Source organism: Cheilinus undulatus, linkage group 13, assembly GCF_018320785.1.
Source record: "Cheilinus undulatus linkage group 13, ASM1832078v1, whole genome shotgun sequence".
Lineage (NCBI taxonomy): Eukaryota > Metazoa > Chordata > Actinopteri > Labriformes > Labridae > Cheilinus > Cheilinus undulatus.
The window spans coordinates 31,145,217-31,172,401 of NC_054877.1; the positions used below are offsets into that span (position 1 = coordinate 31,145,217).

Sequence of the window (27,185 nt, forward strand, 5' to 3'; positions counted from 1 at the left end):
ATGCATGCAACTACTAATTGTTATGCAAATTCAATTTTAGTGTCATAAACATTCACTTTTTTGTTTTTCAATTAAACTCATGGATGGTATTGTGTCCCAGGGTTCTTTTGATCACTGAAATCAATCTCAGACACCCTCGATAATTAGTTTGCCAGGTGAGCCCAATTAAAGGAAAACTACTAAAGAAGGACGTTCCACATTATTAAGCAGGCCACAGTTTTCAAACAGTATGTGAATGAAAAAGGATCTCTCTGCTGCCGAAAAGTATCAAATGTGCAATGCCTTTGACAAAGTGTAAAAACATTAGATATTTAACAAAACTTAAAAATGATCATTGTACTGTAATGGGGAAGGTTTCTACCAGACAAATTCATCTGATCAAGAGAGCAGCTGCTAAAATGGTTGCTAAAATTCAAGCAGAAACTCTCCAAAAACTCACAAGTTCAATGGATGCAAGAATTGTGATGGTGATATCAAAGAAGGGCTCCTATGTTAACATGTAACTTGGCCTGTTAAGATGTTTTTGATTGAAATAGCTTTTGATTTCAATAAATATGACCTCCTAATGCTGCAAATTCAAAAAATAACCATTTTCACTTCTTTACAACTTAGAAAATGTTTGAAACTCTGTTGAACATAATAATTTGGAATGGTGCATTTTTTATTTTTGAAAAAATAGTTATCATTGGGAGGTTTGTTCAATAAAATTTGAATTATGCTCTAATGGTTGACTGTTTATCACATTCATTTTACCCTCTAACTTTACAAGCATTCATGGGCTGGCTGCTAATCTTGGCAGATTTACACATGTGTCATTTTCCTTCCATTTCTTGATGGATCTAGCTGATCTCTAGGGGATGTTTAGTTCCTTGGACACCCCAATTTATACTTTTCAGTAACATTTTCTCTGAGTTGCTTGGGGTGTTCTTTTGTCTTTATGGTGTAATGGTAGCAAGGAATATACAGATTAACCAGTGACTGGACCTTCTAAACACATGTGACTATATACTAGCACCAATTGACTGGACCTCTGTTGAATAAGGTCAGTCACTTTAAAGGAGGTGAATATTTATACAGTCACGTATTTTACCTTACATATTTTTGTTTGATTGAAATGACTTTGAACAAAATCTGTTTTCACTTTGACATTAAAGAGAGTACTCATATAGATTTACATGGCTTGAAAAACAAAGGATTTTCTTGTCTCTTAGTTGAGGGTTAGTTGCAGCTACGTACGTGGGCCAGACACAGTATAGTGCACTATAATCAACTTTTCTGTTTCTGACCAAACAAAGATTATCTAGTATTTCTGTAATAGTTGCAACATTTCCCCTATATGAAAAACCTAGAAAATATTACTAAAGCCTTGATTTTTATATTATGATAATAAGGGTTTTGATGGTGCACAAAAAAAATTAGTTCTTGATTTTAAAGTCACAGTTTGGTCTGCCTACATTACAAGTGACCTGCTAAGAATTACCAGCAAAAAGCTCTCAAAATGCCAATAAGAGCTGTATTTACTCTACAGTGTCTTTTTTTCTTAGCTGCAGTAATAATCACATGTGCACAGTGTCATCAAATCAAGTAAAATGTGAGCTTAATTGAATGTCACATTGACTGAGCCATGTTAAGTGTCATAATATAAATAATTCATGCAAACGCCACAGCAGCATTAGTAGCATTGACTGATAAATGAAGCTAATGCTCTGAGTGAAAAAGATGAACTGGTATGTTGTGATTTTTTTCCTGATTGGTTCCCAGAATTAATGTGTGCCATTTCCCAATAAAATACACTTCAGTGCACTCATTTCCAGAGTCTGGGTTGGGACCCACAGTTCCCCAAATGAGTTTTCAGACTACAGTATTACATATGTACCGTAATAAAACACAAAATAAGACTCTACCAGACACCAGAATGTAAAAGAACTTAACACATTGTTCCAGACCAGACAGACACTGAAGGCCTAAGGGGTCAAGCATGCATTGAAAGCCTATGTGACTGAGGTGAAGTGGCTTGTAACCAACAAGCAGAGGACAGCGCAGAAGGCAGACTTGATAAGCAAGAAAGCATAATAAAAAAGACTTACAATGGATGATTTGTGACAGTTAAAACATAGCAAGAAGGGATTCTTTGCCACACAAAGCTATTTATCAATGAGTACCTATCTCCTGTGAGTTTGAAATGGGACTGATATTCAAAGTGGAAGTCTTGTAAATAAAATCGCAACAGTGTTATACTTTACTTCACCAGCTACAGGAACTATCTGAGCTGGGGATGCTTGTTTAGTTTAGCAGGTGCTCATACCCAGAGGCTCAGTCCTCAGTCCCCAGGTTCAAATTCTGATCCTGGTGCAGCTTACACTCACAGTCTCTCTTCAGCTGTCCTGTCAAACAAAGGCAAAAAGCCCCAAAATTATCTTGAAAAAAATATCTTAGCTGTTTTTAAGATGCTGCTGTGTCTTGGAAAATAGGGGAGAACATTCAGATACAAATACAGAAAAACATAAAGATTTTAACAGCAGTGTGACGAAAAAAATAAATGAATGAACAAAATCTTTTTTTGCAATGCTTTCTAATGCGTTTGTACAAAGTATCTGAAGGAAATGAAGTGCACTTTCAGACTGTTGATTTCCTCTATATTAAGCTGTTAGTGTCCTCGGTGTCTGTCCACCGATGAGCCGCATGCTGAGCTACATTTTCAGCCTCTGCTGAGAAACAGACGGATTGACACATGTTGCGTCTCTGCAGTCACTCATTTAGTCCCTTTTTCCTCTTTAGAACTTGTCTGGGCTAAAGATTAGGCATATTCAAGATGTCCGACTGATAAACACAGTTTATCAGTTGTTCCAAAGTGATGGCTTTATTTTGCTCTTGATGTTTATCTTTTTCCCCACCCTATGACTGTCCTCATGCTGTTTTTGTTTGTCTGTCTGGATTCATGTCTTTCCTTGAAGGACATTTGTGTATTAAGGAGATCCAAAGTGTTGAATTAAATTTTGTCATTAGAAGAGGAAAAAGTTTTGTGCACTTTTGCTTAAATTGTCTACATCATTAGTGAAACTAACATCTACCAGTGTGTATTCATACAACTGTTTTTGTTGTTTTTCAGGGGAGATTTGTGCCTTCAAGGTGTATGGTCAGGATGTTCCGTTCGAGGCAGTGGTGTTGAATCGCACATCAGGAGAAGGAGTGGTACGGGCCAGCAGCCCTGTGGACTGTGAGAGTCAGAAAGAGTATACCTTCATCATCCAGGCCTACGATTGTGGGGCTGGGGCCAGCGGAGCCGACTGGAAGAAATCACACAAGTGAGTCGACTTACCCATGTTTGCTTATATGTCAAAGGTTGATTTGATTCAGTAGCTAATGAGGAAGAAGTTTTTTTTATCATGAGGCATAAGTATTTTTTCATACTGTGACCTTCCAGGTGTAGACACTGAGAATCTGAAAACTGTTTTGTTTTACTTTTGAATTTTCATGTGGACATTCATTACTGTGCAGAACTTTAAGACCTATTTGGGCAGGAGATTTAGGCTGAATTAAGTGTCACGCATCACATCAAACAAGAATGTACCTTAAACTGTCGGCTTCAGGAAAAAAGACCCTGCCTGTGAGGCAGGCATATCCCTCCCTTCAGCTGCTTCAGGACAGTTTTCTACTTCAGCTGCTCAGATAAATGCTGATAAATGCTCCAAAACTTTTAGCAAGTCCTGTTTGTTAATAATATTAATCCAGTGTAGAAATCTGGCAATCAGCAGAATTGAAGTGAATTAACGAACTTTAGGAGCTGAGGACGGAAAATATGATGCGTTCAGGAAACCTCAGAAGATTAGACCATTGTATTATGTATGTTATGATGTGTTCAAATGCCACATAAAAATGGGAAAAGATTTAGTTTTTGACGAGAAACTTTAATAAATACAGTTGTGAATATGAAGAATGTGTTTATATTTGAGGGATATAAAATAGATGTGGCCGACTGAATTATAGCTTTTTAACTCAAACACTACTCAGCTAAGACCACTCAAGTGGTCCATCCAAATGGGATTATTATCATATTTCTTGTAATTTTTGGTTCCTTTACATTGTTGATATATTATTTTGTTATGAGAGCATCCTAGAATGGAAATAAATTAAAATACAAGACCTATAAGGAGTGTTCATGTGATTTTACTTATTCATGGTAGTTTGAAATTAATGGATGCAAAAATAATCGTGATAATCTTAAAATCGCAACAATTTCTCTGACAGTAATCTCACCAAGAAAATCTGTAATTGTGACATCCCTAATTGTCACTTTGAAGGCCCTGTATTATCAATGCTGCCATTGTTGAAACAAGTGTGCTCTAATTAAACATATTAATTATTCTTTTAGCCAGCTCCACTGCAGTAATGACACTTAAGTTACTGTTCATTTTAATGTAATGTAAGCTGGCCAAAAATTTGGCGTTTATATATCAAAATAAGGCGTTGTAGTCCTAACTTTGACATTGTGGATGAATGTTTCATCTCATTTCACTTTATTTTTTAAGATCCTCTTCAGGATACAGGCAGACCAATAAACCTACTTGTCTGTAGGGAAATGGGCACTAAAATGCACAGATGATACAGTAACGGAATAACAGGTGAGCTTTAAGATATACGTAGCTACAAAGTTAATCATATGTTGTCAGTATTAATACATTCAGTGAGTTCTACCACAGGCTTGAGTGTTGCTGCACTTTTAATCTTGTCCGAGATTCTGAATGCTAAAAATACCCGTGCTTTGATGGAACTTGGGACTATGGGGTCCAATCTCTTCTTGGATTTTCAGTCTCTATTGTCTTTATACTTCCTAATCAGTCTGGAAGCAATAAATGAAACAGGTTTCAGAACCTGGATGTTTATAAGAATTTCAACCTGGAGCATAACAGTCTGACATGGCAACCACGCTCCATGCCTAAGCGTGACATTATAGGAACATGGCTGCAGTCGTAATATGGTCCATTCCTGATTGTCAAAGTCAGCGTCACCACAGAGAATGAAAAAGTTAGTAGAATAGACAACTCTGTGAACACATACAATCAGTGAGGAAACTTTCAATATCTACTGGAGCAATTTTTGTTTTTCCTTAGCAGTGTTGTATTTTCATTTGAAGAGTTTTACAATGAATTATTTTTCTCCAACAAACCACATGGGATCTTGACTTGAGGAAGTTAGTCTGGCAGAAAACTCAGAACTTCAAAATTTGAACTCAAGAAGCAGGACCATGTGTATGTTGTTAACAAAATAACATGAATATTTCACTGAGTATTTGAACAAAAAATCCTTCTGTTTAGAACTTTCAGTGTGTACTTTGTATTTAGATAATAAACAGGAAGGATTTTTTAAACTGTTCTATTTTCTCCATTCTTTTAAGCAACTGCCTTTTTAATCATTTTTTATTATCTCTTCATGTACCATGTGTCTGTTTTTGTCTCTTTGTGAATCTGTCTCTAAGCTGCCTACAAAAACAGTTATGAAACAGTGATTGTCAGAGCGTGTATTCAAGCTTTCACATACTGTTCATTATCATCCATCATGTCTTACTTGTTTAGCTGTCGCAGTAATTCACATTTAAAGTGGGCGGACAAAAGAACAATAGTAGAAAACTTACATATGAACAGAAGTGTGCTTTGGAAGTTTTATGAAAATAAGCAGCCACACAAATTACTGTATATTTCATTCTAATACAGAAAACCAGAAATATTTTGTCAGTAAATGCTTCCAGTTTTTGGAGGGTCCTGAAGATTATTTAGAAGCTGTGAGGGCTATTAAGAGTGATCTGATCTGCCCGGTTTATAAATGTGAGCCTTGTTTGTCGATGGTGTTTATAAAGGTTTTTTCCCACAGTCCAAAGACACACTCAGAGAGTTGACTGGTGACTCTAAATTGTCCTTAAGTGTAAATGTGAGTGTAACTGGTTGTTTGTCTCTGTGTGTTAGTCCTGTGATTGACTGGAAACCAGTCCAAGATGCCCTGCCTCTCGCTTGATGACAGCTGGATCAGCTTGATTTTTCAGCCAGTGTTATCTCTGCTGCTTTTTTTGAAATCCTTTTATATAAGGCATTTTGTGTGTCTTCTATTAGTATAAAGATAATCCTATATGGATCGGTTAACTTATCTTAACATCAGGTAAAGATGTAAGGTTCGAGTGCATTGGTCCACAGAGCCCTTGATCAATAAAAAAGAGGCATGAACCACTCTTTGGACCTGTTTTAACGTTGGAGGTCGGTTCACTGAGGCTCTGCTGCTTGTTTTCATAGCCAGTTCCGCCATGCTTTGGCTCACAGCTTTAATCTTGCACAACCCACGATGACTTTTTACCTTTAAGCGAGATTTCCGTTTGCCATAGGTGCTAGCTTGGTAGCTTGATGTGCTGCACCAGTCAATGCCAAAATGTCTTTCAGTTACAGTTCTGCACCTCAGAAATCAAGTCATGTCAACTTGATATGATGGAAGGATAACTTTCAAAATGTCTGCCTGTCTGTATGAAAAGGGATAAAGAACTATGGCAGCTCATAAATTTCACCTATTGAGATGGCGGAGCTAAAGTTTAGCTAAGATGCTAACGCCAAACGTAGCACAAACAGGCACAAAAATTAACACGTCTGAGTTTGAACCCGGGGGAGTCTTCAGTTATCACAGTCATACAGCCTGTTTTATTCACAGGGTTTACACCTGGGCATGTATGTGATGAAAACTTTCTTAAACATAATTTCAGAATGTTTGCAAAGGAGACCTGGGATTAAGTCTCTTTTATAAATAAGATCAAAATAAACTAAGATTATAATGAAATTATCTTGTTTTCCCCTTTTTTCAAAATTTTGTTAAAACAAAACGTTATTTTGATTCCATAATAAGTTTGTACCGGATGGGATCAGACCGAATCGTTCTGTATTTTAATGAATCGTTAATGAATCGAGATTTGAATTGAACATCTTGAGAAGGAAAAATTCACACCCCTAGTGTCTTCTATGTTTGCTTTTATGTGATTTACAATCCTAGTGACTGAGTCCTTCTATAGCACTTGGTTCATATTTCTTAGTGTGTATGGATAGAGAAAATGCCCAATACATGTTAAATAGTGTGGTCTATGTATCCTTTAGTCTCAGGATGCATGGTTTTGAGATGTGTGTGAAATGTTGTAAAAATGAGTGGCAATTTGATTTTTGTTTTAGAATAGAAAAATCAAAATTTTAATACAAGACAGGTTTGGGGTAAACTGACATGATCGTTTGCCATATCCTTTGCATGGGATAAAGTTCTCATCCATCTGAGCAACAAGCCATAGTCTTGTTTGGAAAAGGCAGCACCTTAAAAAATCTTGGAAGTGGATTGGACAAACTTTCTGTCTTTCTCATTCATTATAGGCCTATCAGACTGACAAAACATATGACACCGTAGGCATGCACAGTCACTACAGTGACTGTAACAAGTATTCACACCCTTGGATATTTTACCCTTTTACTGATTTTATAAATCAATTATGGTGTTTCTCTCAATAGCGAAGTTTAAGTATACTTTTTTTATTACTGTTGTCTCTGCTATTTTCTTTTTTCCCTGAGATTCCCTGTTAAAGCTGCAGTGATAGCTGAGATTTGTAGTACCTTTCTCAAGAAATGTCCCCCTAACGACCAGTCAACTCTATCATGTCTCCTCATCTGTTCATGTGCAACATTGCGATGTGAATAAGACTGACAGACAGGCAGATTGGCACGGACAGCAGCAAATCAAACCTGGTGCTGTTTCAGTCAGATACGAAGAGAAGCTAAAATAAGCTGCTGCAGCCTCGACACCAAAGGCAGAGAAGTTTATCAGCTTAGGGATCTGTGATGAATTTCACCAGAGGATGATGAATGAAGTGTGTGTGCTTGCGTGCATTTGTGTGTTTGTGTGTGTGACATTATCACTGCGTGACATTCTAAATAGGCCTCATTAAGCTAATGTCATTAATTAGCCAGATGTGCTTCTTCAGATACACTGCGACTTGTTGTCAGAGAAGGTCACCGGTGAGGAAAAACTTCATGATGCATCCGAATTATTGCTTCATTTTTACACTTAAGCGCACAAATGTAATCCTGATTGCCTTATTAATAGCTTCAGCAGCCAATCCCAGCTGATGATATGGTGTTTATGTGAATCAGACAGAGAGAAAAGGAGTTTGGATGTTGAAAAATGATCCTGCCTTATTTGCTGTGCTGCATTTAAGCCTGAGCCAGCACATATGCTTGTAAAATGCCACTTGTACAAAATATTAAACTCATATCACAAAGTAATAACAAAAAAAACAAGCTGTTACATGCGGTACCCTTTTTAATCAACTCTTTTCAGTCCCATTTATCAGGAATTAATCTTTTTTCCTCGAGCACAGGAGCTATTTTTCTCTTACTCCTCTGCCGTCAGCTAACCACTGTCTCTCAGATAAACAGCAAAAAATTCAAGTCACTAATTAATTTAAATCATCTCTAATGACTTAAAAAGATTTTTCTCTTTCCTCTCCTCTTCCCTCCCCCATCCATCTCTTCCTTCCCTGTGTCCTGACTTCTCCTTTTCGCCATCAATCATTTCCACCTCACTTTATTTTTGCATCCCTCTCTGCTTTTCTGCCTAATGTCCTTCCCTTTTTCTCTTCCTCCCCTCCCTCCCTCCTTGTCTTTCTTTCCTCCACACAGGGCGGTGGTTCATATCCAGGTGGATGACGTCAATGAGTTCAGCCCTGTGTTTCGGGAGTCACAGTACAAGGCATCAGTAACAGAAGGAAAGATCTATGACAGCATTTTACAGGTATGAATTTAAGAAAGAAAGAACAAAAGAGAGAGGAAGGAAGAGGGCACCCTAGTATCTTTGTGTTCAATATGGCACAGGTGTTCTTCTTACTTCCTACCCAACACAGCCGTCAGTTTTACATCCAGTGATGATGCTGCTTAACAAGAAAATGAATGTGTGCTCCTGTTTTTGCCCATGGCGGTCCGTGGAAGAATCTGTTCCTGCTTCTTAAAAGATGTACTAGAAAGGCATACATGATTTCCACTGAGCTTGTTCCACACACACACAGGCTGCACAACAGCAGAGGTGGAAAAAATACTCAAGTAAAAATACAGTTACTCTGGTTAAAATTTATTTGAGTACAAATAAAAAGTATTTGATCTTTGAGTACTAAGCACTAGGTAGCCAATGAGGAGTTATACATAAAAGTATGATCCTTCCTGACTGGCAAGAACAACAAGAGAATAGATCTCCTACCAGGTTGTTCAGGTAAAGTTACACCTTTATAATAGATTGAATTACACAGAAAAATTGATAGTGCTAATTCAACTTAAATATAATTAAATTTAACACTTTAAAAGTGTCTGTATTGGTCCACACAACATATACTTAAACTACACTTTTGAAATTGTTAAACAGTTTACAATATGGCAGAGCTGCAGTCACTATTCAAACGAATCAACCTCATAGCAACACAGTGCATACTGATGAAGAATACACACTATGGATCCTTTAGAAGAATCTAAAGTAACAAAACAACAACAATTCACCAGAAACATTTAGCAAACGAACCCCAGCAGGGATCACTGTACGTCAGACAACATCAAAACAAAACTAAACAATCTGCCTAAGGACATGATGGCGAACCCCTTTCACAGATCCTCCAAGCTTTGAAATCGCAGTAGGCAGAGCTTAGATCAATTGACTCTTTATAGAGTTGAACTAACACTTTTGGATCAACACCACCAAATAACTCCAAAACTGAAGACCGTTTCACTCAAGATGAAGTTAAAATTAAAGTATGGAAGTCTAAATTAACTCTGAAATGTTTAACCCTTCAGTTTTGCAGTGTACATTGGCTTTTTTTGGATGTGATGTGGAATATTTCTCTCCTTATGTGCTTTTGTGTAGTCAACAGAGGTGAAATAGAAGGTATTGTACTCAAATGAAAGTAAAGTTACCCTGTTTAAGCACGCCTTCTTCACAGCTTGATATCAGTTCATTTGCCAAATTAAATTTAAACAAATACAACATTCAAATATAGTTTTTTTTAATAGGACAGATAATCAAGAGACAGAAACATTTTGTTGCTGTTTCTGTTCCTTTCCAAGCTCCTCCATACACACATGCTCCAGTGTTCATTTTATCACATAAAGAAGCACACACACACTCATATGCTCTCATGCAAGTGTGTTGGATTTATAATAAATCTTTCAAATAACTGTGAATGCCACCAACAATCAAGCCATCAGATACTTATAAAGCCTGTCTATTGTCCATTTCACATTTATTACAGATACAGGATTCAAGCAGAAGAAATAAGTAAATAACTTTATACAGCCGACTTTTGTTTAATGTTGAGCTCATATACTTTAATTTATTTGTCAGGGACAATACATAAGCATCACTGCATTTAAATACTGTGTAACTGATGCAATGTATACAAGACTTCTAGCCATGGCTAATTTGCAGTCCTTGTTCCTGGTTGGACTTTTAAGGAACGGCACACATGATAAAACAAAATAAAAGACAAGAAAAAGACTGACAGTTAAAACTGACATAGAAGGACAACCACACAGATGCATAAAAACAGCAACAGCAAGGCAGACATAGACAAGCAGCCACATACTGTACATAAAAGTTCACAGTAAAGAAGACAAAAACATGGAGACTACAGACTGGGATTTAAAATACAATTAAGATGAATTTGTATAAATACTGCCTGACCCTGCTGGAGTGTCTGCACTCTGTGACAATAATGAGGTTCCACTTTTGTGCCTCATGCTGAAATGTTCATCACATCTTTCCTGATTGTTTCTGATGTTAAGTGAAATCCCGCAGCAGAAGAAGATTTTAGATTTTTTTTGAATGTTTTTAGTGCTTTTTTAATGTGTTCAGAGGCAGAATGAAAGGAGAGAAGTTAAAGAGCATGCCTGAGTTTGTTCTGTTTAAGAATAAAAACTAAAATTGACAGTGTAAATACCAACAAACCAGCCTCCAGGCACACCTGGCTCTCAAAGGTAAGAGAGCTGGTGCACTGATTGATGTGATTGTTGTTCCTTACAGACCTCGCCTATGTATAATCAAGCCACTTATCCAACCTTTGTGCACTTAGCGCCTGGCTTTGTGCCCAGATTGTGATCTATGTAATAACATTTTGTAAACAGACAAACCACTAAGCACTTTGGACAGCATGCTTTATGACTCTTTAATAAGGCAATTTGTCTGACTTCTACCCCCCAACAGCAGTGCCAGGAATAAAAAAATTGTACTGTGATAGAAAAAGATAGTGTTGTTGATGATGGACTCAGTTGATTCGCTAGGTCATAGAGCGGTATCAATCCTTATAGCAGTGTTTTTCATAACCACATGAAAACTCCTTTCTAAGTAAGTAAATAAAGCGCTAAGTAAATGTAAAGCAGTGCTGCTAGTGTTACTCTCATTTTTAAGTTTAACTTAACTTTTGTTTGCCATCTTTGTTTTGTTTTATAATATCATATAAACCTAAAAAAGTGCAGTTAAACAAAGCTGTAAGAACTCATTCATCTAAAAGTGTTAGAATATTTTTATTGTACATTTTAACTACAACTGTTTGTTTTGCTGTTCCAGGTCGAGGCCTGGGACCAGGACTGTTCACCACAGTACAGCCAGATCTGCAACTACGAGATCGTCACTGCAGGAACTCCATTTGCAATAGACCGCAATGGTGAGTGTGTGGGTTTGTGTGTGTCTTGTCTGAATCAGTGACTGGACTGTAGTTATAATTGCTGATGTGATTAGGAGAGATGTACTACAAATCTGTGAAAGAGAAACTAGGATAACAGAGTTTGATTTCCTGCAGGCGCTGTTCGGCGGAAGTTTTTCATTCAATTTTCCTTCACTGAAGGGCCATTATTAACGTGATACTAATTAAAAATGGGAAGTAGGTCATGAGAACTTGATCACGCCTGTTTTTGAAATACAATAAAGAAGTATGAACAAAATTAAAAACCTCATAATGATCATAATCATGCTCAAATACACTCACTGAACTGTAGTCTAAATCGACCAAAAACTTGTATTCTTTGGCAAAAAAGGCTTCATATTTCAAAGACAAAGGTATGAAATTCTATCACACTTGTGAGGAAAAACATTCAGAGAGAGAGCAAAGTTTACTTTTTCTCTCTAAAATAGCTTTCATCTTTCATGAGTATTTGTCTAAGAGCAATAAAAGACGAAAAAAAATACGATCCCTGCTCTTGATTCTTTTCCCCTGCTTGAAAAAAAAATTCACATTTTAAACTAACATTGGTGAAAGCCCTTGAAGTTCCCTTCCAGAAAAATCTGAATTTAAACATCTACAGATACTTAATGGACCTTGTAGAGAGAATTTCTTCTCTGCTGAAACAAAAGAGGGTGATAAAAACCATCATTTTGAGGATCGTTTAGGATAAAACTCTTTTGAACCTGACTTCGGACATGTAGTAAATGTAAAGTAGTGCTGCTATCGCCACACTTAAACACAAACAGAATGGTTAATGTCCTGATGAAAGCAGAAAGCCATTCTGGGGCTAAATTTGCATACATTCTGTGTATGATCTGAACCAGATCAACCTTGTGTAAGCATGAACAAGTCTCTAAAGATAGACATGAAAGAGATGACTGCACCTAGAGATGAATAGTGGAGCAGGCAGTGAACAGAAACACTTTTGTCACAGTTTTCATATTTAGATACTTTTTGATTCTATGTGATTTAAAATGAGTCATCCTTACCAGTTTGATATCAAAAAGTATCAAGGCTTAAAAAAACAATGTTTAGATTTTTTTCTTATATTTTGACCAAAAGCTGCCATAAGTTAAAAAGAGAGAGCTGAGGTGATAAAGTGAAATACATAGGAAGTGAACGGAAGAATTAGAGAAATAACTTGTTACTTTTGGATTGTTTCACAGAACTCTAAACAGTGAATGACTAATAGCAAGGACAAAACATTTCTGCAGCCATGCAGAAAAGTGCAGAACTGTGTTTGTTTGCAGGGCAAGGCAAGTTTATTTATAAGACCCATTCATCCATAGAGCAATTCACAGTGCTTTAAAGTTAAACAGAACATGCAGAATATCAAAAGAAATGTGAGATCAAGCAAAACTGAGATATTAAATTACAAAATGTATCAAAGTATTTTAAAGAAATGCATATCATATTATATAAAAATGACCATATTATATTTTTTACAATAATTGTCGAATAATTAAAATTTCAAATTGCTGCTGGAAATTCACAGTGCTGTCAAACCAAATGCTAAGATTCCTTGCAGTTGCTGCCATGCAATCCATTCAAGGCCCAGAAGATGTCAGAATTTGTTTTCCTTCTGATGGGACCTGATTACCAGGACCTCCGTTTTATCCACATTTGAGTGCTGATTCAAATTCTCTGCCATCTAGTCTTTAATATCAGCTATATAGTCATTTAAAGCACTCAACTTCCCAGGGTCAGAGGCTTTAACAGGCAGGTAAAGCAGAGTGTTGTTAGCATTAAATGAAATAAAACACCATACATTTGCATTATGTGTCCAGGGGACAGCATGTACAGAGAGAATGAAAATGGTCCCAAAGCTGAACCCTGGGACACACCGTACATAACTAAAAAAGATGCCTCATGATCGATTGTGTCGTATGCAGCTCTGAGGTCCAGAAGTACCAAGACTGAGCACATACCACTGTCAGCCACCAATAAAAGACTGTCGGTCACCTTGGGCTTCTGGAAACCAGATTGAAATATGCTCCAGTGCTGCTAAAAACTGTGTGGACACTATTTTCTCTCAAATTGCTGGAGTCTCTGAGCCTCTGAGTTAATGACTGTATAAACAAGCTGAAGGAAGTTCCATCCTGTTAGTGTAAACACAGAGCTGAGAATAACAAACCCGGAGAGTTTGACTTTACCCTATTTTTAGAAAGTCATTACTCAACAATAGTTGGGGTATATTTACTTTAGATATGCTAAATTGATGTTTAAAATGTTTTATACCTTTGAGAGGGGAAATGACTGGCTGATTTCTAGCTCTATTTATTAATTTCTATCAGTGCAAACCTTAAAATGAGTTGACAAAGATATCTCACTTTGGAAGCCTCTTCTTTTTCTGTTCTCTCGCCTTTATTTGTTGCTTTACCCACATTGACTGGTGGAGAGCAGTAATGTGTTTGTGATTGATAGCTATTCTAAGCATATCTGCCTATATAACATGACAGAGTTGGGATTTGTGCTGCCTTCCACGTCCACACAGTGCTAATGATGTGAAAGCAGTGTAATCCAAACTGAAGGAGGGCTGCAGGGCTTTGCCAATAGATCAGACAGAGGAACACACTGCTTCCTTTATCTCTGGGGGGTGATATTTATTTGTTTGTTTGTTGCTTTTGGAGTGTAACCTCCTGCTCTTTCACTCACTGTATTTTACAGACTGGCTCATTTGATTTGATCTCCTCCAGGGCACAATAATATTGTTATGAGGAACTGAAGACACAGCACTTTCTTTAGATCTGCCTTACAGAAACATTCGAATTTCAAACAAGAGAAAGGACTGAAGGGTTGCTACTGCAGTCAGAAAAAGCTATATTATTACATCTCCTGGATTTTACTTGGCCATATTTTCTATTGACTTGTTTTGATACCCATCTCTGACATATTTCAGTCTAAAAATCAGTAAAATACAGATATTTTTTTCCTTTCTCCAAGCGGGGTTGCTCATTATAATGAAATCATGATAACTGTTTTAATTGCTTCACAATTTGCTGCCTGTGTAGCATCATCTGTGAAGTGTAGCTGATTCCCACAGATTTTCTCACATTTTTACTTCAAGAGGCATAATGTTTGCAGCTGAGATTTTTGGAACATAATAGTTTATATCTTGTTTGGACTAAATTGACTCCTGTGAACTATAAATTCTTCTTAAATCAATCTTGTATCTTCTTTTTCTTTTATTTCATTGTTATGTAAATTTTTTCCACTGCTCAAAGTATACAATTATTAAACTTAAATAGACGATCCATGTATTCCTCTTTCATTCCCCAACACAACCGATAAAATGTCAGTATCCCATTCAGAATAGATTCTTTGTTAACTTTAACAGTAACAACATAGGTTGGTCTTTATCTTAAAATAAAATATAGATATAGTAACAAGTCTTGAACTCTTAAACTGTGAAAGTGAATACAGATTTCTGCAAAGTAATGTCAATTAAATAGAAATATTTGATGCAAAATAAATGCCTGCATAAGCATTCACCCACTTCAAGTCAGTGTTTAGGAGATGCACCTTTGGCTGCAATCACAGCACTAAGTCTGTGTGGATATTGCTCAGTCAGGCTTGTGCATCTGGACACAACAATTTTACTCCATTCTTCTTTGCATAATTGCTTAAGCTCTGTCAGGTTGTACGGGGATCGGGTGTAAACAGCCTTTTTCAAGTCCAACGAAAAAATCTCAACTGGATTAAGGTCCAGAACATTCAGCTTGTTGACATTAATCCATATCTGTGTAGCCTTTGCTGTATGCTTCAGGTCATCATCTTGCAGAAAATAAATTCCCTCCCAAGCCATAGTTATCTTGCAGACTGAATAAGATTGTCTTTCAGGATTTTCTTATTTTTTCCGCATGCATTGTAACGTCTATCTTTACAAGCCTTCCAGGGCCAGCTGCCGAGAAGCATCCCCACAGCATGATGCTGCCACCACTGTGCTTCACAGTGGGGATGGTGTGTCTGCGCATTTCAGTATTTGGTGTCCGACACACATAGCATCTTGTCTGATGGTGAAAAAAAGCACCATTTTGGTTTCATTAGACCAAAGAACTTTCTTCCACTTGACCAAGGAGTCTCCCACACGTCTTTTGGTAAACTGTTTCTTCAGCAATTGCTTTCTTATTGTAACCCTCCCTTAAAGCTTGGTGAAGAACCCGGGCAACAAATGTTGTATGCAGAGTCTCTCCCATTTCAACTGCAGAAGCTTGTAACTCCTTTAGAGTAGTCACAGATGTCTCTCACTAGTCTCTTTCTTGCACGGTCACTCAGTTTGTGAGGACAGCCTGACGTAGGCAGATTTACGCATGTGCCATATACCTTCCATTTCTTGATGATGGATTTAACTGAACTCCAGGGGATGTTCAGTACCTTGGAAGTGTTTTTGTATCCATCCCATGACTTATATGTTTCAGTAACCTTTTCTCTGAGTTGCTTGGGGTGTTCTTTTGCCATTAAAGTGTAATGATAGCCAGGAATTCTGATTAACCTGTGACTGGAAATTCGAAGCACAGGTGTCTTTGTACTACATCACTTGAGACACATTCACTGCACTCAGGTGATCCCCATTTCACTAATTGTGAGACTAACAGCATCAATTAGCTGATCCTGTCTTGAGTTAGGTCAGTCACTCTAAAGCAGGGGAATATATGTGCAGTCACTTTTTTTACATTACATTTTTTTTTTCTAGTTGATATTACTTTGTAGAAAACTGTTTTCACTTTGACATTAAAGATTTTTTTCTGTGTTATTTTTGGTCAAAAAAAGCCAAATTATAGTGGCCCGGTTGAACCATAAAATCAATAAAAAGATATAGCATCCAAGGGGATTAATCTTTTTTTTATATACACTGTATGTTCCACTTTCTATTCATTAAAGTGCTTATAGGTGCATGTGCTTCTGTAAAAGCAGCAATTCCTTGCACTGGAGAGGTTAAATCCAGCAGATATATCATTATATAATAATATAATCATTTTTCAAAAGACCTGATAATGGTTGTTTTACTGACTTAGACTTGCAGCTCTTAACTCGTCCAAACTTTGAGTGGAAATTGATGTCTTTTTTCGAGTAGTTACAAAAGAGGCGAATCACCGATATCCAGCAGTTTCAGTGTTTCCTGTGCTTCTCACCAGCTGTGGATCAAACAGTCCCTGCAGGAGACTTTTGTTGGAAGAGTCTGCCTCTGACCTCAGCACCTTTCTTCCTCTGACATTTCCAGCCCTGCTCTGTTTTTCTCCTCTGCTGTGCTCTGAACTGATTCCTTCTGTGCCTCTCGTCTTCAATGCTCTCCCCTCTATTTTTTTCTTCCCCTTTCTCTCTTCTCTCTCTGACAGCCATCAAAGTGACAGCCTTTCATACAGTCGAGTCTTCAGACGCAAACAACAGAAATAGCTTCAGCTGTCTTCTTAGGTCCGAAGACAGGCTGTGATGGCAATGACTGATGTAGAAAAATATTAGACCAAATAGGAATATGACATTATTTGAAGGCAGTTGTTTATCTTCAGGAACATCTGTATTAAAGCCTCACTTATAAATAATGTGTTTAATCGTGGTCTTGAAAGGGTTTTTCTTTCTGCTTTGATGTTTTTTGAGATGTACAGCATCCTCTCTGCTGCATTGTTAACATTGAGATCAGTCAGTGCAGCAGCATACTGTAGGATTGTTGCACCAGTCTTCCTTGGATGTATTCCCTAGTGGCTCAATTTAGCCCTAATATTTTTTTCAACTTGCTAGTCTCCTGAAAACATGCAGATTTCTATCATTTTACACTTTTAACAACTGCCTGTATAGAGTCACTGTAAGCATACAGTGCTTTCTCTAAAGCTCGACCTCAGACCTCTCTGAAAAAGAATCTGATTAACTTATTTGACATCCTGATTTCTGCTGTCAGCGAAACTATAGGCATAACAGATGTTGTTAAAAAGATATATTTTATGGATAGATTTACTTAGGTCTCTGTGTGATCAGAGAGGTTTCATTGACATGCTGGTCATGGCTACAGTTCCTTATTAGGCATAACAGATGTTATATTGTTGCAGATGTTACCCCCATACTTGAGCATGTATTTGTGTATGCGTTAGGGCCTACTGTATATGTAATGCATATATATTTTGCTTTCATTTTTGCTCTTTAATCCTATATGTAAAGATTAAGATTTAAAAATGTATTCAACTGTCTCCTAACATGCCAATGTGCATTACACTTTTAGAATGCAACTTTTGAATCATTAGTTGAACAGATATTAGATTTAGCATATCCTTTCTGTATTTATCATTGAGGGGGGGAAAAGATTAAAGTCAAACTCCCTCTGGGTTTGTTGTTCTCAGCTCTGAATTCACACTCATGTAATAACACTTCCTTCAGCTTGTTTCTGTTTCACTCAGAGACTCGTTCCCATTCTTAATCGTTCCCACTCTTAATCTTTTCTTGCTTTATTCAAGGAGAGTCAACAAACCTATCAAATCAAAGAAGGTTTTGTTTGATCTAAAAAAAAAAATGAGGGTAACAAGAACTGAGTCAACTTTTGGCTGCAGTGAGATTGAGATAAGTCCTACAAAGGATTTCACTGAGTCAGAACACTGAAAGAGGGGTAGGAGAGGAGAGGTTGTTGTTGTAGCTTTGTTTAGGTCTGAGAGACTGCTGCACAAGGGCTACATCTACTGGACAAATATCCTGAAAGTACCTTTTCATAGCTTCAATGTACCCATACATCCTTATGTATATATAGATTATGGCTGTAAAATTATCAAACATTTTGATTATGATTAATCTACCCATTCTGAAATCCCCCCAGACCTGCTTCTTTTTAAAAAAAAAAAAAAAAAGAAAAAAAAAAAAAAGAAAGGAATTTCAGGGAAATCTAATTTTACAATCTGAACTAGGGGAACAGTAAAGGATATGTAAAGGTCTGACTGGAGACTGTACATTTCTGATGGCCACTCTCACACTCTGTTCATTTTAGATGCCTTATATCTCAGAAAAAAAAAGTGCCATAATTTGTTGGTACAACATATTTCCAGTTTTTTTTTTTTTAATTCAACTTTATTCATAAACAAAGTCTGGTAGTTATATTCATAAAATAACCACATGGCAAACATTGCAGACCATACAATAATTCATGAATGAAATGGAGAAAAAGGTCAGAGGTCTAATTTGGGATTAAATTACGTATAGCCCTTTTTCAGTAGTAATGCTAAAGTGTCTCGCTTTAGCTCCATTAGCTTTAGCTAACGCTAACATAGCTAAGCTGGCTATGTAATTGGCATTAATACTTAAGCCAATGTAGCTGAATTGCTGAATGTAGCTGTCTTGCCTTCTTAAATCGACGTGGCTTCAGGGAGATGTTGCAGTGGCTTTATTACTCGTGATTTTAAAAAATGCAGTAAGAAGGGACCTTGATCTATCATGATTAATGCTGACAGCCCTTGTGTGTGTATATATATACATTTATATATATATGTATATATATAATTACTGAGCAATTTATGTTATGCTTATATCTTAACGAAAAATAAATTGATCTTATTAAAGAAAGAAGAGGGTTTCATGAAAACGCTACTGACTCCAGATCCTTAATAATCTCGGTAACTGCAGAGCCATTCCTCTGTTAAATCCTCTGTTTGAACTGTCCTCTAAAGTTGGAGAAACATAAACTTAATTTATCTATAAATGTAGTTTAACTTCATTGCCTTTAACTGACTTCAAATATACAGCGATCTTGCACATACCTGGAGAAAAGTAAGACATTGCAAAGCTATAAAAGTCAATAAATCACTGCAAGCCTTACTTGAACACTGATAAATGTTGCAGCTCACTCCACAAATATTAATTTTTTCCTTAACAAGGTTGTGTCTGAGGAGTCCAATTCACAAAATGTCCAGTAATCAATGAAATACATCAGAGTGTTTTTCTCGCTCTCCATCTCTGCTCTATTTTCTTTTCTGAATGCGTCTGTCTGTTTGTGCTTGTTATCTACTTTTGATGAATATCCAATCACAAACTACATCGCTACAGTTGGGTACATCTTAATCCACCTGGGGCCACTCTCATTAGCAATCTTCTGCATTTGTTTTTTTTTTTTTTAAACAAACCTAACAATGACATGTAAAATAATTTGTGAAACAAACCTATATTCACACAGTAATCAGTTCTACAAAGCTCACCAATCAGTTTATAAACTTAGCACAAACAGTAAGGGAATATTAGTTTGGTAGATTATTTCTTGGTTGTAATAATGCTTCTTGGCAATAAATCTTATACCGTTGGAAAGCCTGTTTATTCCTCTTTTAAATGGTGCCACATTTGGAAGGAACATGCATTTCATTCATATTTGAGTACATATTATGAAAAATTATCAGTTTTAAGAAAAAAAATGTTACACAGTTCTACTCAATATTATTAGTGAGTTGACTATTCTACTCAAATAAATTGAGAAAGTGGGGAGGAAGTTAGTGAGTGATGTCATTCTCCAACAGTTCTGATTCAAACTGGTGCAGTTTTGGCGGGAACAGCTACTCTCAGTCTGACCAGACTTAGCACTACAACACGACTGCAAAATACTTTTAAACAATATTATATTTTTACATAGACAGCGGTTACAGAAGCAACACTTAAGCCCACTGTAAGAATGACCAGCTGGAGGTTGGCTATAAGAGCCTGCTAGGTATAACGTAGCGGGGCTTTTAATGCATCATTAGCCCGCGGAAGCCCGTACATTCCACCACACTGAAAGGCTGATTATCAAGAGCTATAAATTCAATGATTTTTCTCTTCAGCTCCTTACCTTGGGGTGATTGCTGCTGTATTTTTTAGCTTTGTCAAATGACTTCAGTAGAGGCTGTTGACAAGTTTTCCCTGGCACCAAGTTTTTTCATCTTAAGAAAGTCCTTGTAGTCATCAGGTGATGTTTTTTTAGATGCAAAATAAAGGCGTGTTGGTCGTGCTCCTCTTTGCATCACGTGTACTTTACAAGCAATGCAAACAGCTACTTTACTGTCTTGTTCCCACACCTCAAACTTCTCCTACACAGCCGACATGTGGAGTTTGTTGTTGGCGCATGTCTGGCGTCATCGTGTGCGCTTAATGATGATGTCATATTATCAGCCGTACAGATCGGCGTAAGTTTTATTATCTTAGCTATTATCAGCCGATACCGATATACTGCCAATAACATCGTGCATCCCTACTTACTGTGGTTTGTAGTCACTTAAATTGGACTATATTGGGAGGCAGTAATATTCAAGATTAAAGGATGTGATAGAAAAAAAGAGATAATTGTAGTTGATGTAGAACACATAGCTTTATGAAAAGTACCCAACATAACCCAACATAAACCTATGAGTAATTATTACTCAAAAAATCGATTTATACCACCCAAAAACTTTGGTGTAACCAGTTTCAACAAAAAAATTTGAGCAGTGTGTACTTAAGTTATTTGTGGTTCCTCTTTATTTTTTCTGTATGGTTTAAAAATATTTTGAGTACATTTACTCAATTTGATTTGTGTATTCTACTAACTAAATTTATGCAGACATCATTGAAATTTTAAGTTAGATTTACTTATTATTAATGATTTGTTTCACTTAATTACAAAGCTTTGAAATCTACTCTTTTTTTTGAGTATGAAATTGTTTCAATGATTTTATCAAAAATATTTTTTAGAGTGTATGTCATGTGTGGTAATGTCTTTTCTCATCCCTAATCCCCAATGCTTCACTCTTATTTCTCTGTTCAATTCTAATTGTATAACAGTGCCACACTTATCTCTCCTAATTCTTTCAAATCTTTTCATGTTTGTTCAGTCTATTATTGTGCTAATGTCTGGGATGCCTTTGTTGGCCTCGTGTCCAAATCTGATCTGTAAGGAATATTCCTAAGCATGAACATGACCCGAGGAAGCTGAGTCACTGAGGATTTCTTATGCTGCACAGTAAATTCACATATGATGTTTCACTCCAGTGCTTGAGAACATATTTTTACAGTGTTTCTGAAGTTAAAGCATTAGTCCATTCAAAGGAGCTAGCAGTCTGCTACAATTGTGTTTTCAGTATTTAACCTTGAGACTGTTCCTTTTGAATAATCACAGGTCTGTAGCATCTCTATCCATCACTGTTATAACTATTTTATCACACTCAGTACAGGTGAAGCTAATCCATTATTTCACATTCACACTGTCTGTTTACAAAACAGCTTGCATATTCAAAAGCAGCACAAGGTTAGTCAACCCTGAATTTGCACTAAAAGGCTTCTATGAACTAAAAGAATTTGTTTCTGTGGTGCTGTTTCTTTAATTCAAGTCATTCTCTATTACCACTTAATTAATTAACAACATTTCTTTCTTTACAGATGTAAAAGTTAGTTTAACAGTCTATATTTTTCCTGTGAATTTTTTTTTTCTCTTCTTTAGGTAATATCAGGAACACAGAGCGGCTGAGCTATGACAAGCAGCAGAGCTACAAGATCATGGTGACGGCCTTTGACTGCGGTCAGAAGAGAGCAAAGGAGGATGTGGCTGTGCATATTGATGTCAAGCCTGTGTGCAAACCCGGGTGGCAAGGTCAGACATAAAAAACAGACTCAGAAATGCTTTGACAGTTCCTTTTTTTGCACTGTTTGCATTGTAGGAAATGAGAGATTATTAATATGCTTCCATATGCTACCCTGACATATTGTTTTAAACGTTCTTAAATGCACAGCAATAGAATCAAAATTGGAGCAGGTGGTGCAGTGCACATCCTTTTCCTCGAGGGAATTCTATCTTGTTTTAGAACGAACATCTCTCGAGGAAATCAGAGGACCTGACAAAACCCTCCAGAGGGAAAGTAGACTATTTTTCTCCCGGTTCTTTAACACTCTAGCAGCTTGGCGTTGGAGCAAGTCTGTCTCCCCTGCTGTCTCACCTGTCAGCGCTGACAGCATCTTAGGAGTCAAGCTCACACAGGAATGAAAGACGAAGACAGACAGAGACAAGAGGGGAAAGGGAAAAGGAAGGAAGACAGAGATAAAGGAAGGAGGCAGGATGAAATGGAAACTCAAGGGAGGAAAGAGACAAACAAAGTTACATTAAAGGAAAGAGGGTATTTCTGCCCTATCAGAAAAAAACAGAACTAGTTGAAGACCCAATCAGAATATATCTTCATAAATGCTGCTATAAAAGTAAAACTATTTTACTGTATTATTTTGGGGCTTTAGAGCCATTATAAAGACAGGATAGCCAAAGAGAGGCAAGAAACATAGGGAGAGAGAGCAGTGGGAATACATGCACCAAACACTGCTGAGACCAGAAACCTATCCTGGAACCAGTGTGTTGAGGACTATAGCCTCTGTGTATGGGCTTCTGTTTTTTTCTGCTTCAGCTAAACCAGCGCCCAGCTGACTTTTTTTTTTTTACAGGCAATAGAAATACAGCCTGGCCAGACTTTGTTATAACCAAATTTTGCTGAGTAACATAAAAGTGATGACCAGAATCCTACATTCAACGCAATGTTTTCTGATATATACAGGAAACTGCTATAACTTTATTGAGGATTATAACAATATGTGAAAAATTAGCAGTAACAGCTATGAATGATAGAAAACAAAGCCATGCAGTATTAGCATTAGCAGCTAGGATGCTAATGAAATCTAGAGAACTATTGTTCTCTATTGTTAAAATAGTATAATAGTATATAAATATAGCAGTATGGCTCTTAGATATAATTTAGCTGCTCTAGTAATGGTTATAAAAGTAAGAAAGGTGTCAATAGATGAAGCAATGATCACCGTAATACTAGCATTAGCAAAAATAGTTGTGAAGAGAAAGATATATAAAATATAGATTCACTTGACAAAGCATTACTGTCTCTCTTGTGGTGTTTTTAGATGTGGTTAAGTTGCTAAAGAGACACTTCAGCATTAGCTGATACTTTAAATGGCAAACAATATCATCACTAAGGGTTTTCTTAGGCTTCTTTTACATTGAACACTTACAAACATGAAAATAAAACAAGAGCACATTGAATTTAGCGCTCTTCAGTTAAAGATAAAATACAGAATATTTGTGTTTGGAGTAGACACTACTGTTGGTAAGTCCACAGCTTTACTTCCATGTCCTCAGAGTATAAACTTAGATGGAATTACTTTTTGCTACCATAAAGCTACCTGGCACATACCCGACATTCTGCCCCATGTATTGCTGCTTTGTGTAATTTTGCTCTGAAATTAAAGAAAATAAAGATGCCGGAAAAATGCCAGGTCATCTTAACGTTAGAAGAGCTAAGAGCAAATAGAGTGCACAAAGAGAATGCTAAATGTTTGGGATCTAGGGATGTCACTGATGGAAAAGCCAATGCCCACCATGGAGGGGGGGAGGGGACAGGAAGAGAAAGTTGCTGCAAAGTGAAATTTTGTGTGAGAATTTTGTTTAAAAGCCATCTTCACACGCTGTCCAAGAGATTAAAAAAAAAAACAAAAACAAAAAATAAACAGACTGATAAAGTGAACAATGAACCATTTAGGACACTTCACCAGATGGATCTTCTTCTTACACACAGTGAATGAGCATCATTTTGCGCCTTTGATTTCATAGCTTTACTGACTCCCTGCATTGGCGTCAACAAAGCACACAGTTGCTTTCAAACCTTGCTAACATCCTCATCAATGTTGTATAATTCTTTGAGATTTGGCTCATAAAAGAGGCCGTGCTGCATAATCCTGCTGTAAAACCATTAACACACAGTGGCTTAAATCCATGAATAAAACATAATGCAATGATGCATTCAAACAGCAAGTCTTTTGTAAATGTAACCTTATTTATCTTCTGTGGATAAAGGTCAGCGGTGTTTCTGCAGCTCTGTTTTGAAGAAGGCCCCTGGCATAAATAAAGGCTAAATACGTCCTGCTCTATCTCACCTTACGCTCCTGCTCGCCCACCTGATCACACTTTGTTTCTTTCTTTCTTAGTGTTGGTCTCAGAGGACTTGATACCATTTTCTGTAGGCTAGGCAAGAGATGCCAGGTGTCCACCTACACACACACACACAAACACACCCACCCCCCCCCCCCCACACACACACACACACACTCACAATGATTTACACAACGATGTATTTGAATCCCTTCCACTGCTGGGGTTTTTGAGATTTTGTATGTTGAGGATAAAAATAACACCTGTGTAATGAAAATACAACACCTGGTAACAGAATCAACTGTAACAAGCAGGGCAGCAGCCCTTCATACCCACCTGTCATGTTACTGTTCCAACCAGTCTCATTATAAACTGGCAAAAGGCAGATTTAATGGAGAAAAGTTCATGTCCTGAAGTAGCTGCATTTAATGCCACAAAAGCTCAAACTAAAATCTCTTCTAGAATAGCTGAAGGACTGATTTCCTAAAATTTAGTAACCTGTCTAATAATCTTTCAATCTTACAAGACAAAACAACAAGATTTATTGCATTTGGGCCTTACAGTTAGCAAATTTTAATTAGATAAATCTTGTAAAATAGATGTGTTGTACACACATATTTTGGATAACTGGTTGAAAGGAGTTTAGAAGAAGAGATTTGTCTTAAATGAATCAGCATACACAAAATTTGAAATCTCTTTGTGGTGCAAAACTATGACTATTATTAAATAATGGTATTTGTATTGGCAATGGTTTAGGTGCAGGCAGTGGTAGTACTTGAGAGGAGAAGAAAGGCAGTCATACATGACACACCCTAGGTGGCAGCAATCCCCAAAACGGTTCGTTAACAGCTATTAAAGTACAAGAAGAAGACACAACAATACGCATTAAACTTGGGTTCACAGTGTGGGTTTTTTCCCCCAAAATTTTACCCATAGACTGTGAAAAGTTTTGGATGAGCCTGAATGGTGTCAGCTGTTGGTTACTATCATACTAAAAATATTGTGTCAAACTAGCTGTAGGTCAGCCTTGTAACAAAAAGGTGGAGCTGAGGTGGGTCTTAATCCTCCTGATAAATAGTTATGTCATGTTTGTTTTTGAACCATATTTATTGCTGATGTAAACAAAAGCTTGATTTTAAAGCCCCAGAAAAGTGATTAAAAAAATCTTTATTTTTGTTTCTAATGTGATAGGCAACTGTGTTAATGACCACCAGGTCACATTTTAGTCATGAAAAATCCTCTAAGTGATTAAAATTAAGCTCCATAATCATGAAAAATGAGGATGTAAAAAAGGCAGTAGAATCTGCTCCAGGATGGTATGGGTGTGTCAGTTGAATGAGCTGAAGCCACACCCACTTAGGAGAAATACGATCCTCTCAAATTTCTAAAAATACTTCTGATCAGAGCTCTGTGCCAGCAGCAAGACAGAACTTGGGAATTCAATATTCTGTTTTCTTTTTTTTAAATTTAAGATATATTTTTGGGCTTTATTGGACAGAGGAGGACAGTGGACAGAGCCAGAAATGGGATAAGAGTGGGGAGAGACATGCAGCAAGGGACCACAGGCCGGATTCAAACCCGGGCCACCCGTGTACATGGGTAGCGCATTCAACTGCTAGGCCATCTGTGCGCCCCCAATTTACTGTTTTCTGGCACAAATCTCTCTCCATAGGCCACCATGGCTGATAGATTTGGGAAATTTACCTCACATTGAACACACAGCCAGGCAGCATGTAACTGGCTGTTAACTTTTGGTGAAGGCAGTGACAACAGACTTGACTGAGATGAACTGCTTGGTGATGGGGGCAGTGTAAATCCCCGTCAAGGCTGGTGATGTCATGGATCCCTACATTTGCCCTACTCAAATAAAACTAAGCCAGGAAAGAGGTGAACAACTTTATAACAGTCTAAATCGAAAATTCTGTCACACATAGATCTCAGTGTTTTCACATTTTTACAGCAACATTATTCCAAAATGTCTAGTTTGTTAAGACACAAAGTTTGGATTTCACTTTACAGGGACTTTAACATGGGGTGTGTATGTGACTTCTAGTGCTTTTGCAGCCAGCCTCTGGTGGACACTCTTACTCAGTTTTTTACACTTCTGCACTGGCTTTATTTTTTTCAACACAGGGAGTTACTGCCTGTATCAAACACTTAAGAATTGTTCAAGGGAGCTACTGGGATATACTGTTTGAGTTTTCAGACCAAATATCATAGTTTTGGCCATTGAAACAGTTGTCCATTAGCTGTCAGGAACTGTTTCATGTATACAGGCTATAATGTATTGTAAAAAAAAATGACTGTATACTTACTACAAAACTAATGTGATGTGTACAGGTTGGAACAAGCGTGTGGATTATGAACCAGGGACTGGAAGCAAACAGCTGTTTCCTAAGATGCACTTGGAGACATGTGGAGGTCCCCTGTCTGGAGTAAAAGCTATGGTGGAGCTGCAGACGAGTCACATTGGGAAGGGCTGCGACCGAGAAACATACTCAGAGAAGTCTCTGCAAAAACTCTGTGGTAAGT

The 27,185-nt window shown here is 37.2% G+C and overlaps 1 protein-coding gene across 1 annotated transcript in view; it reads left to right on the plus strand.

Moving 5' to 3' along the window:
• The window catches only part of clstn2a (calsyntenin 2a), a 261,648-nt gene that overhangs the window by 168,566 nt on the left and 65,897 nt on the right, over positions 1 to 27,185 (plus strand). The window contains exons 3-7 of the mRNA XM_041803309.1: positions 3,110 to 3,305; positions 8,691 to 8,802; positions 11,614 to 11,710; positions 22,176 to 22,325; positions 26,994 to 27,179. Of these exons, the coding sequence (XP_041659243.1) occupies positions 3,110 to 3,305; positions 8,691 to 8,802; positions 11,614 to 11,710; positions 22,176 to 22,325; positions 26,994 to 27,179 (741 nt within the window). The remainder of the gene's footprint in view (positions 1 to 3,109; positions 3,306 to 8,690; positions 8,803 to 11,613; positions 11,711 to 22,175; positions 22,326 to 26,993; positions 27,180 to 27,185) is intronic.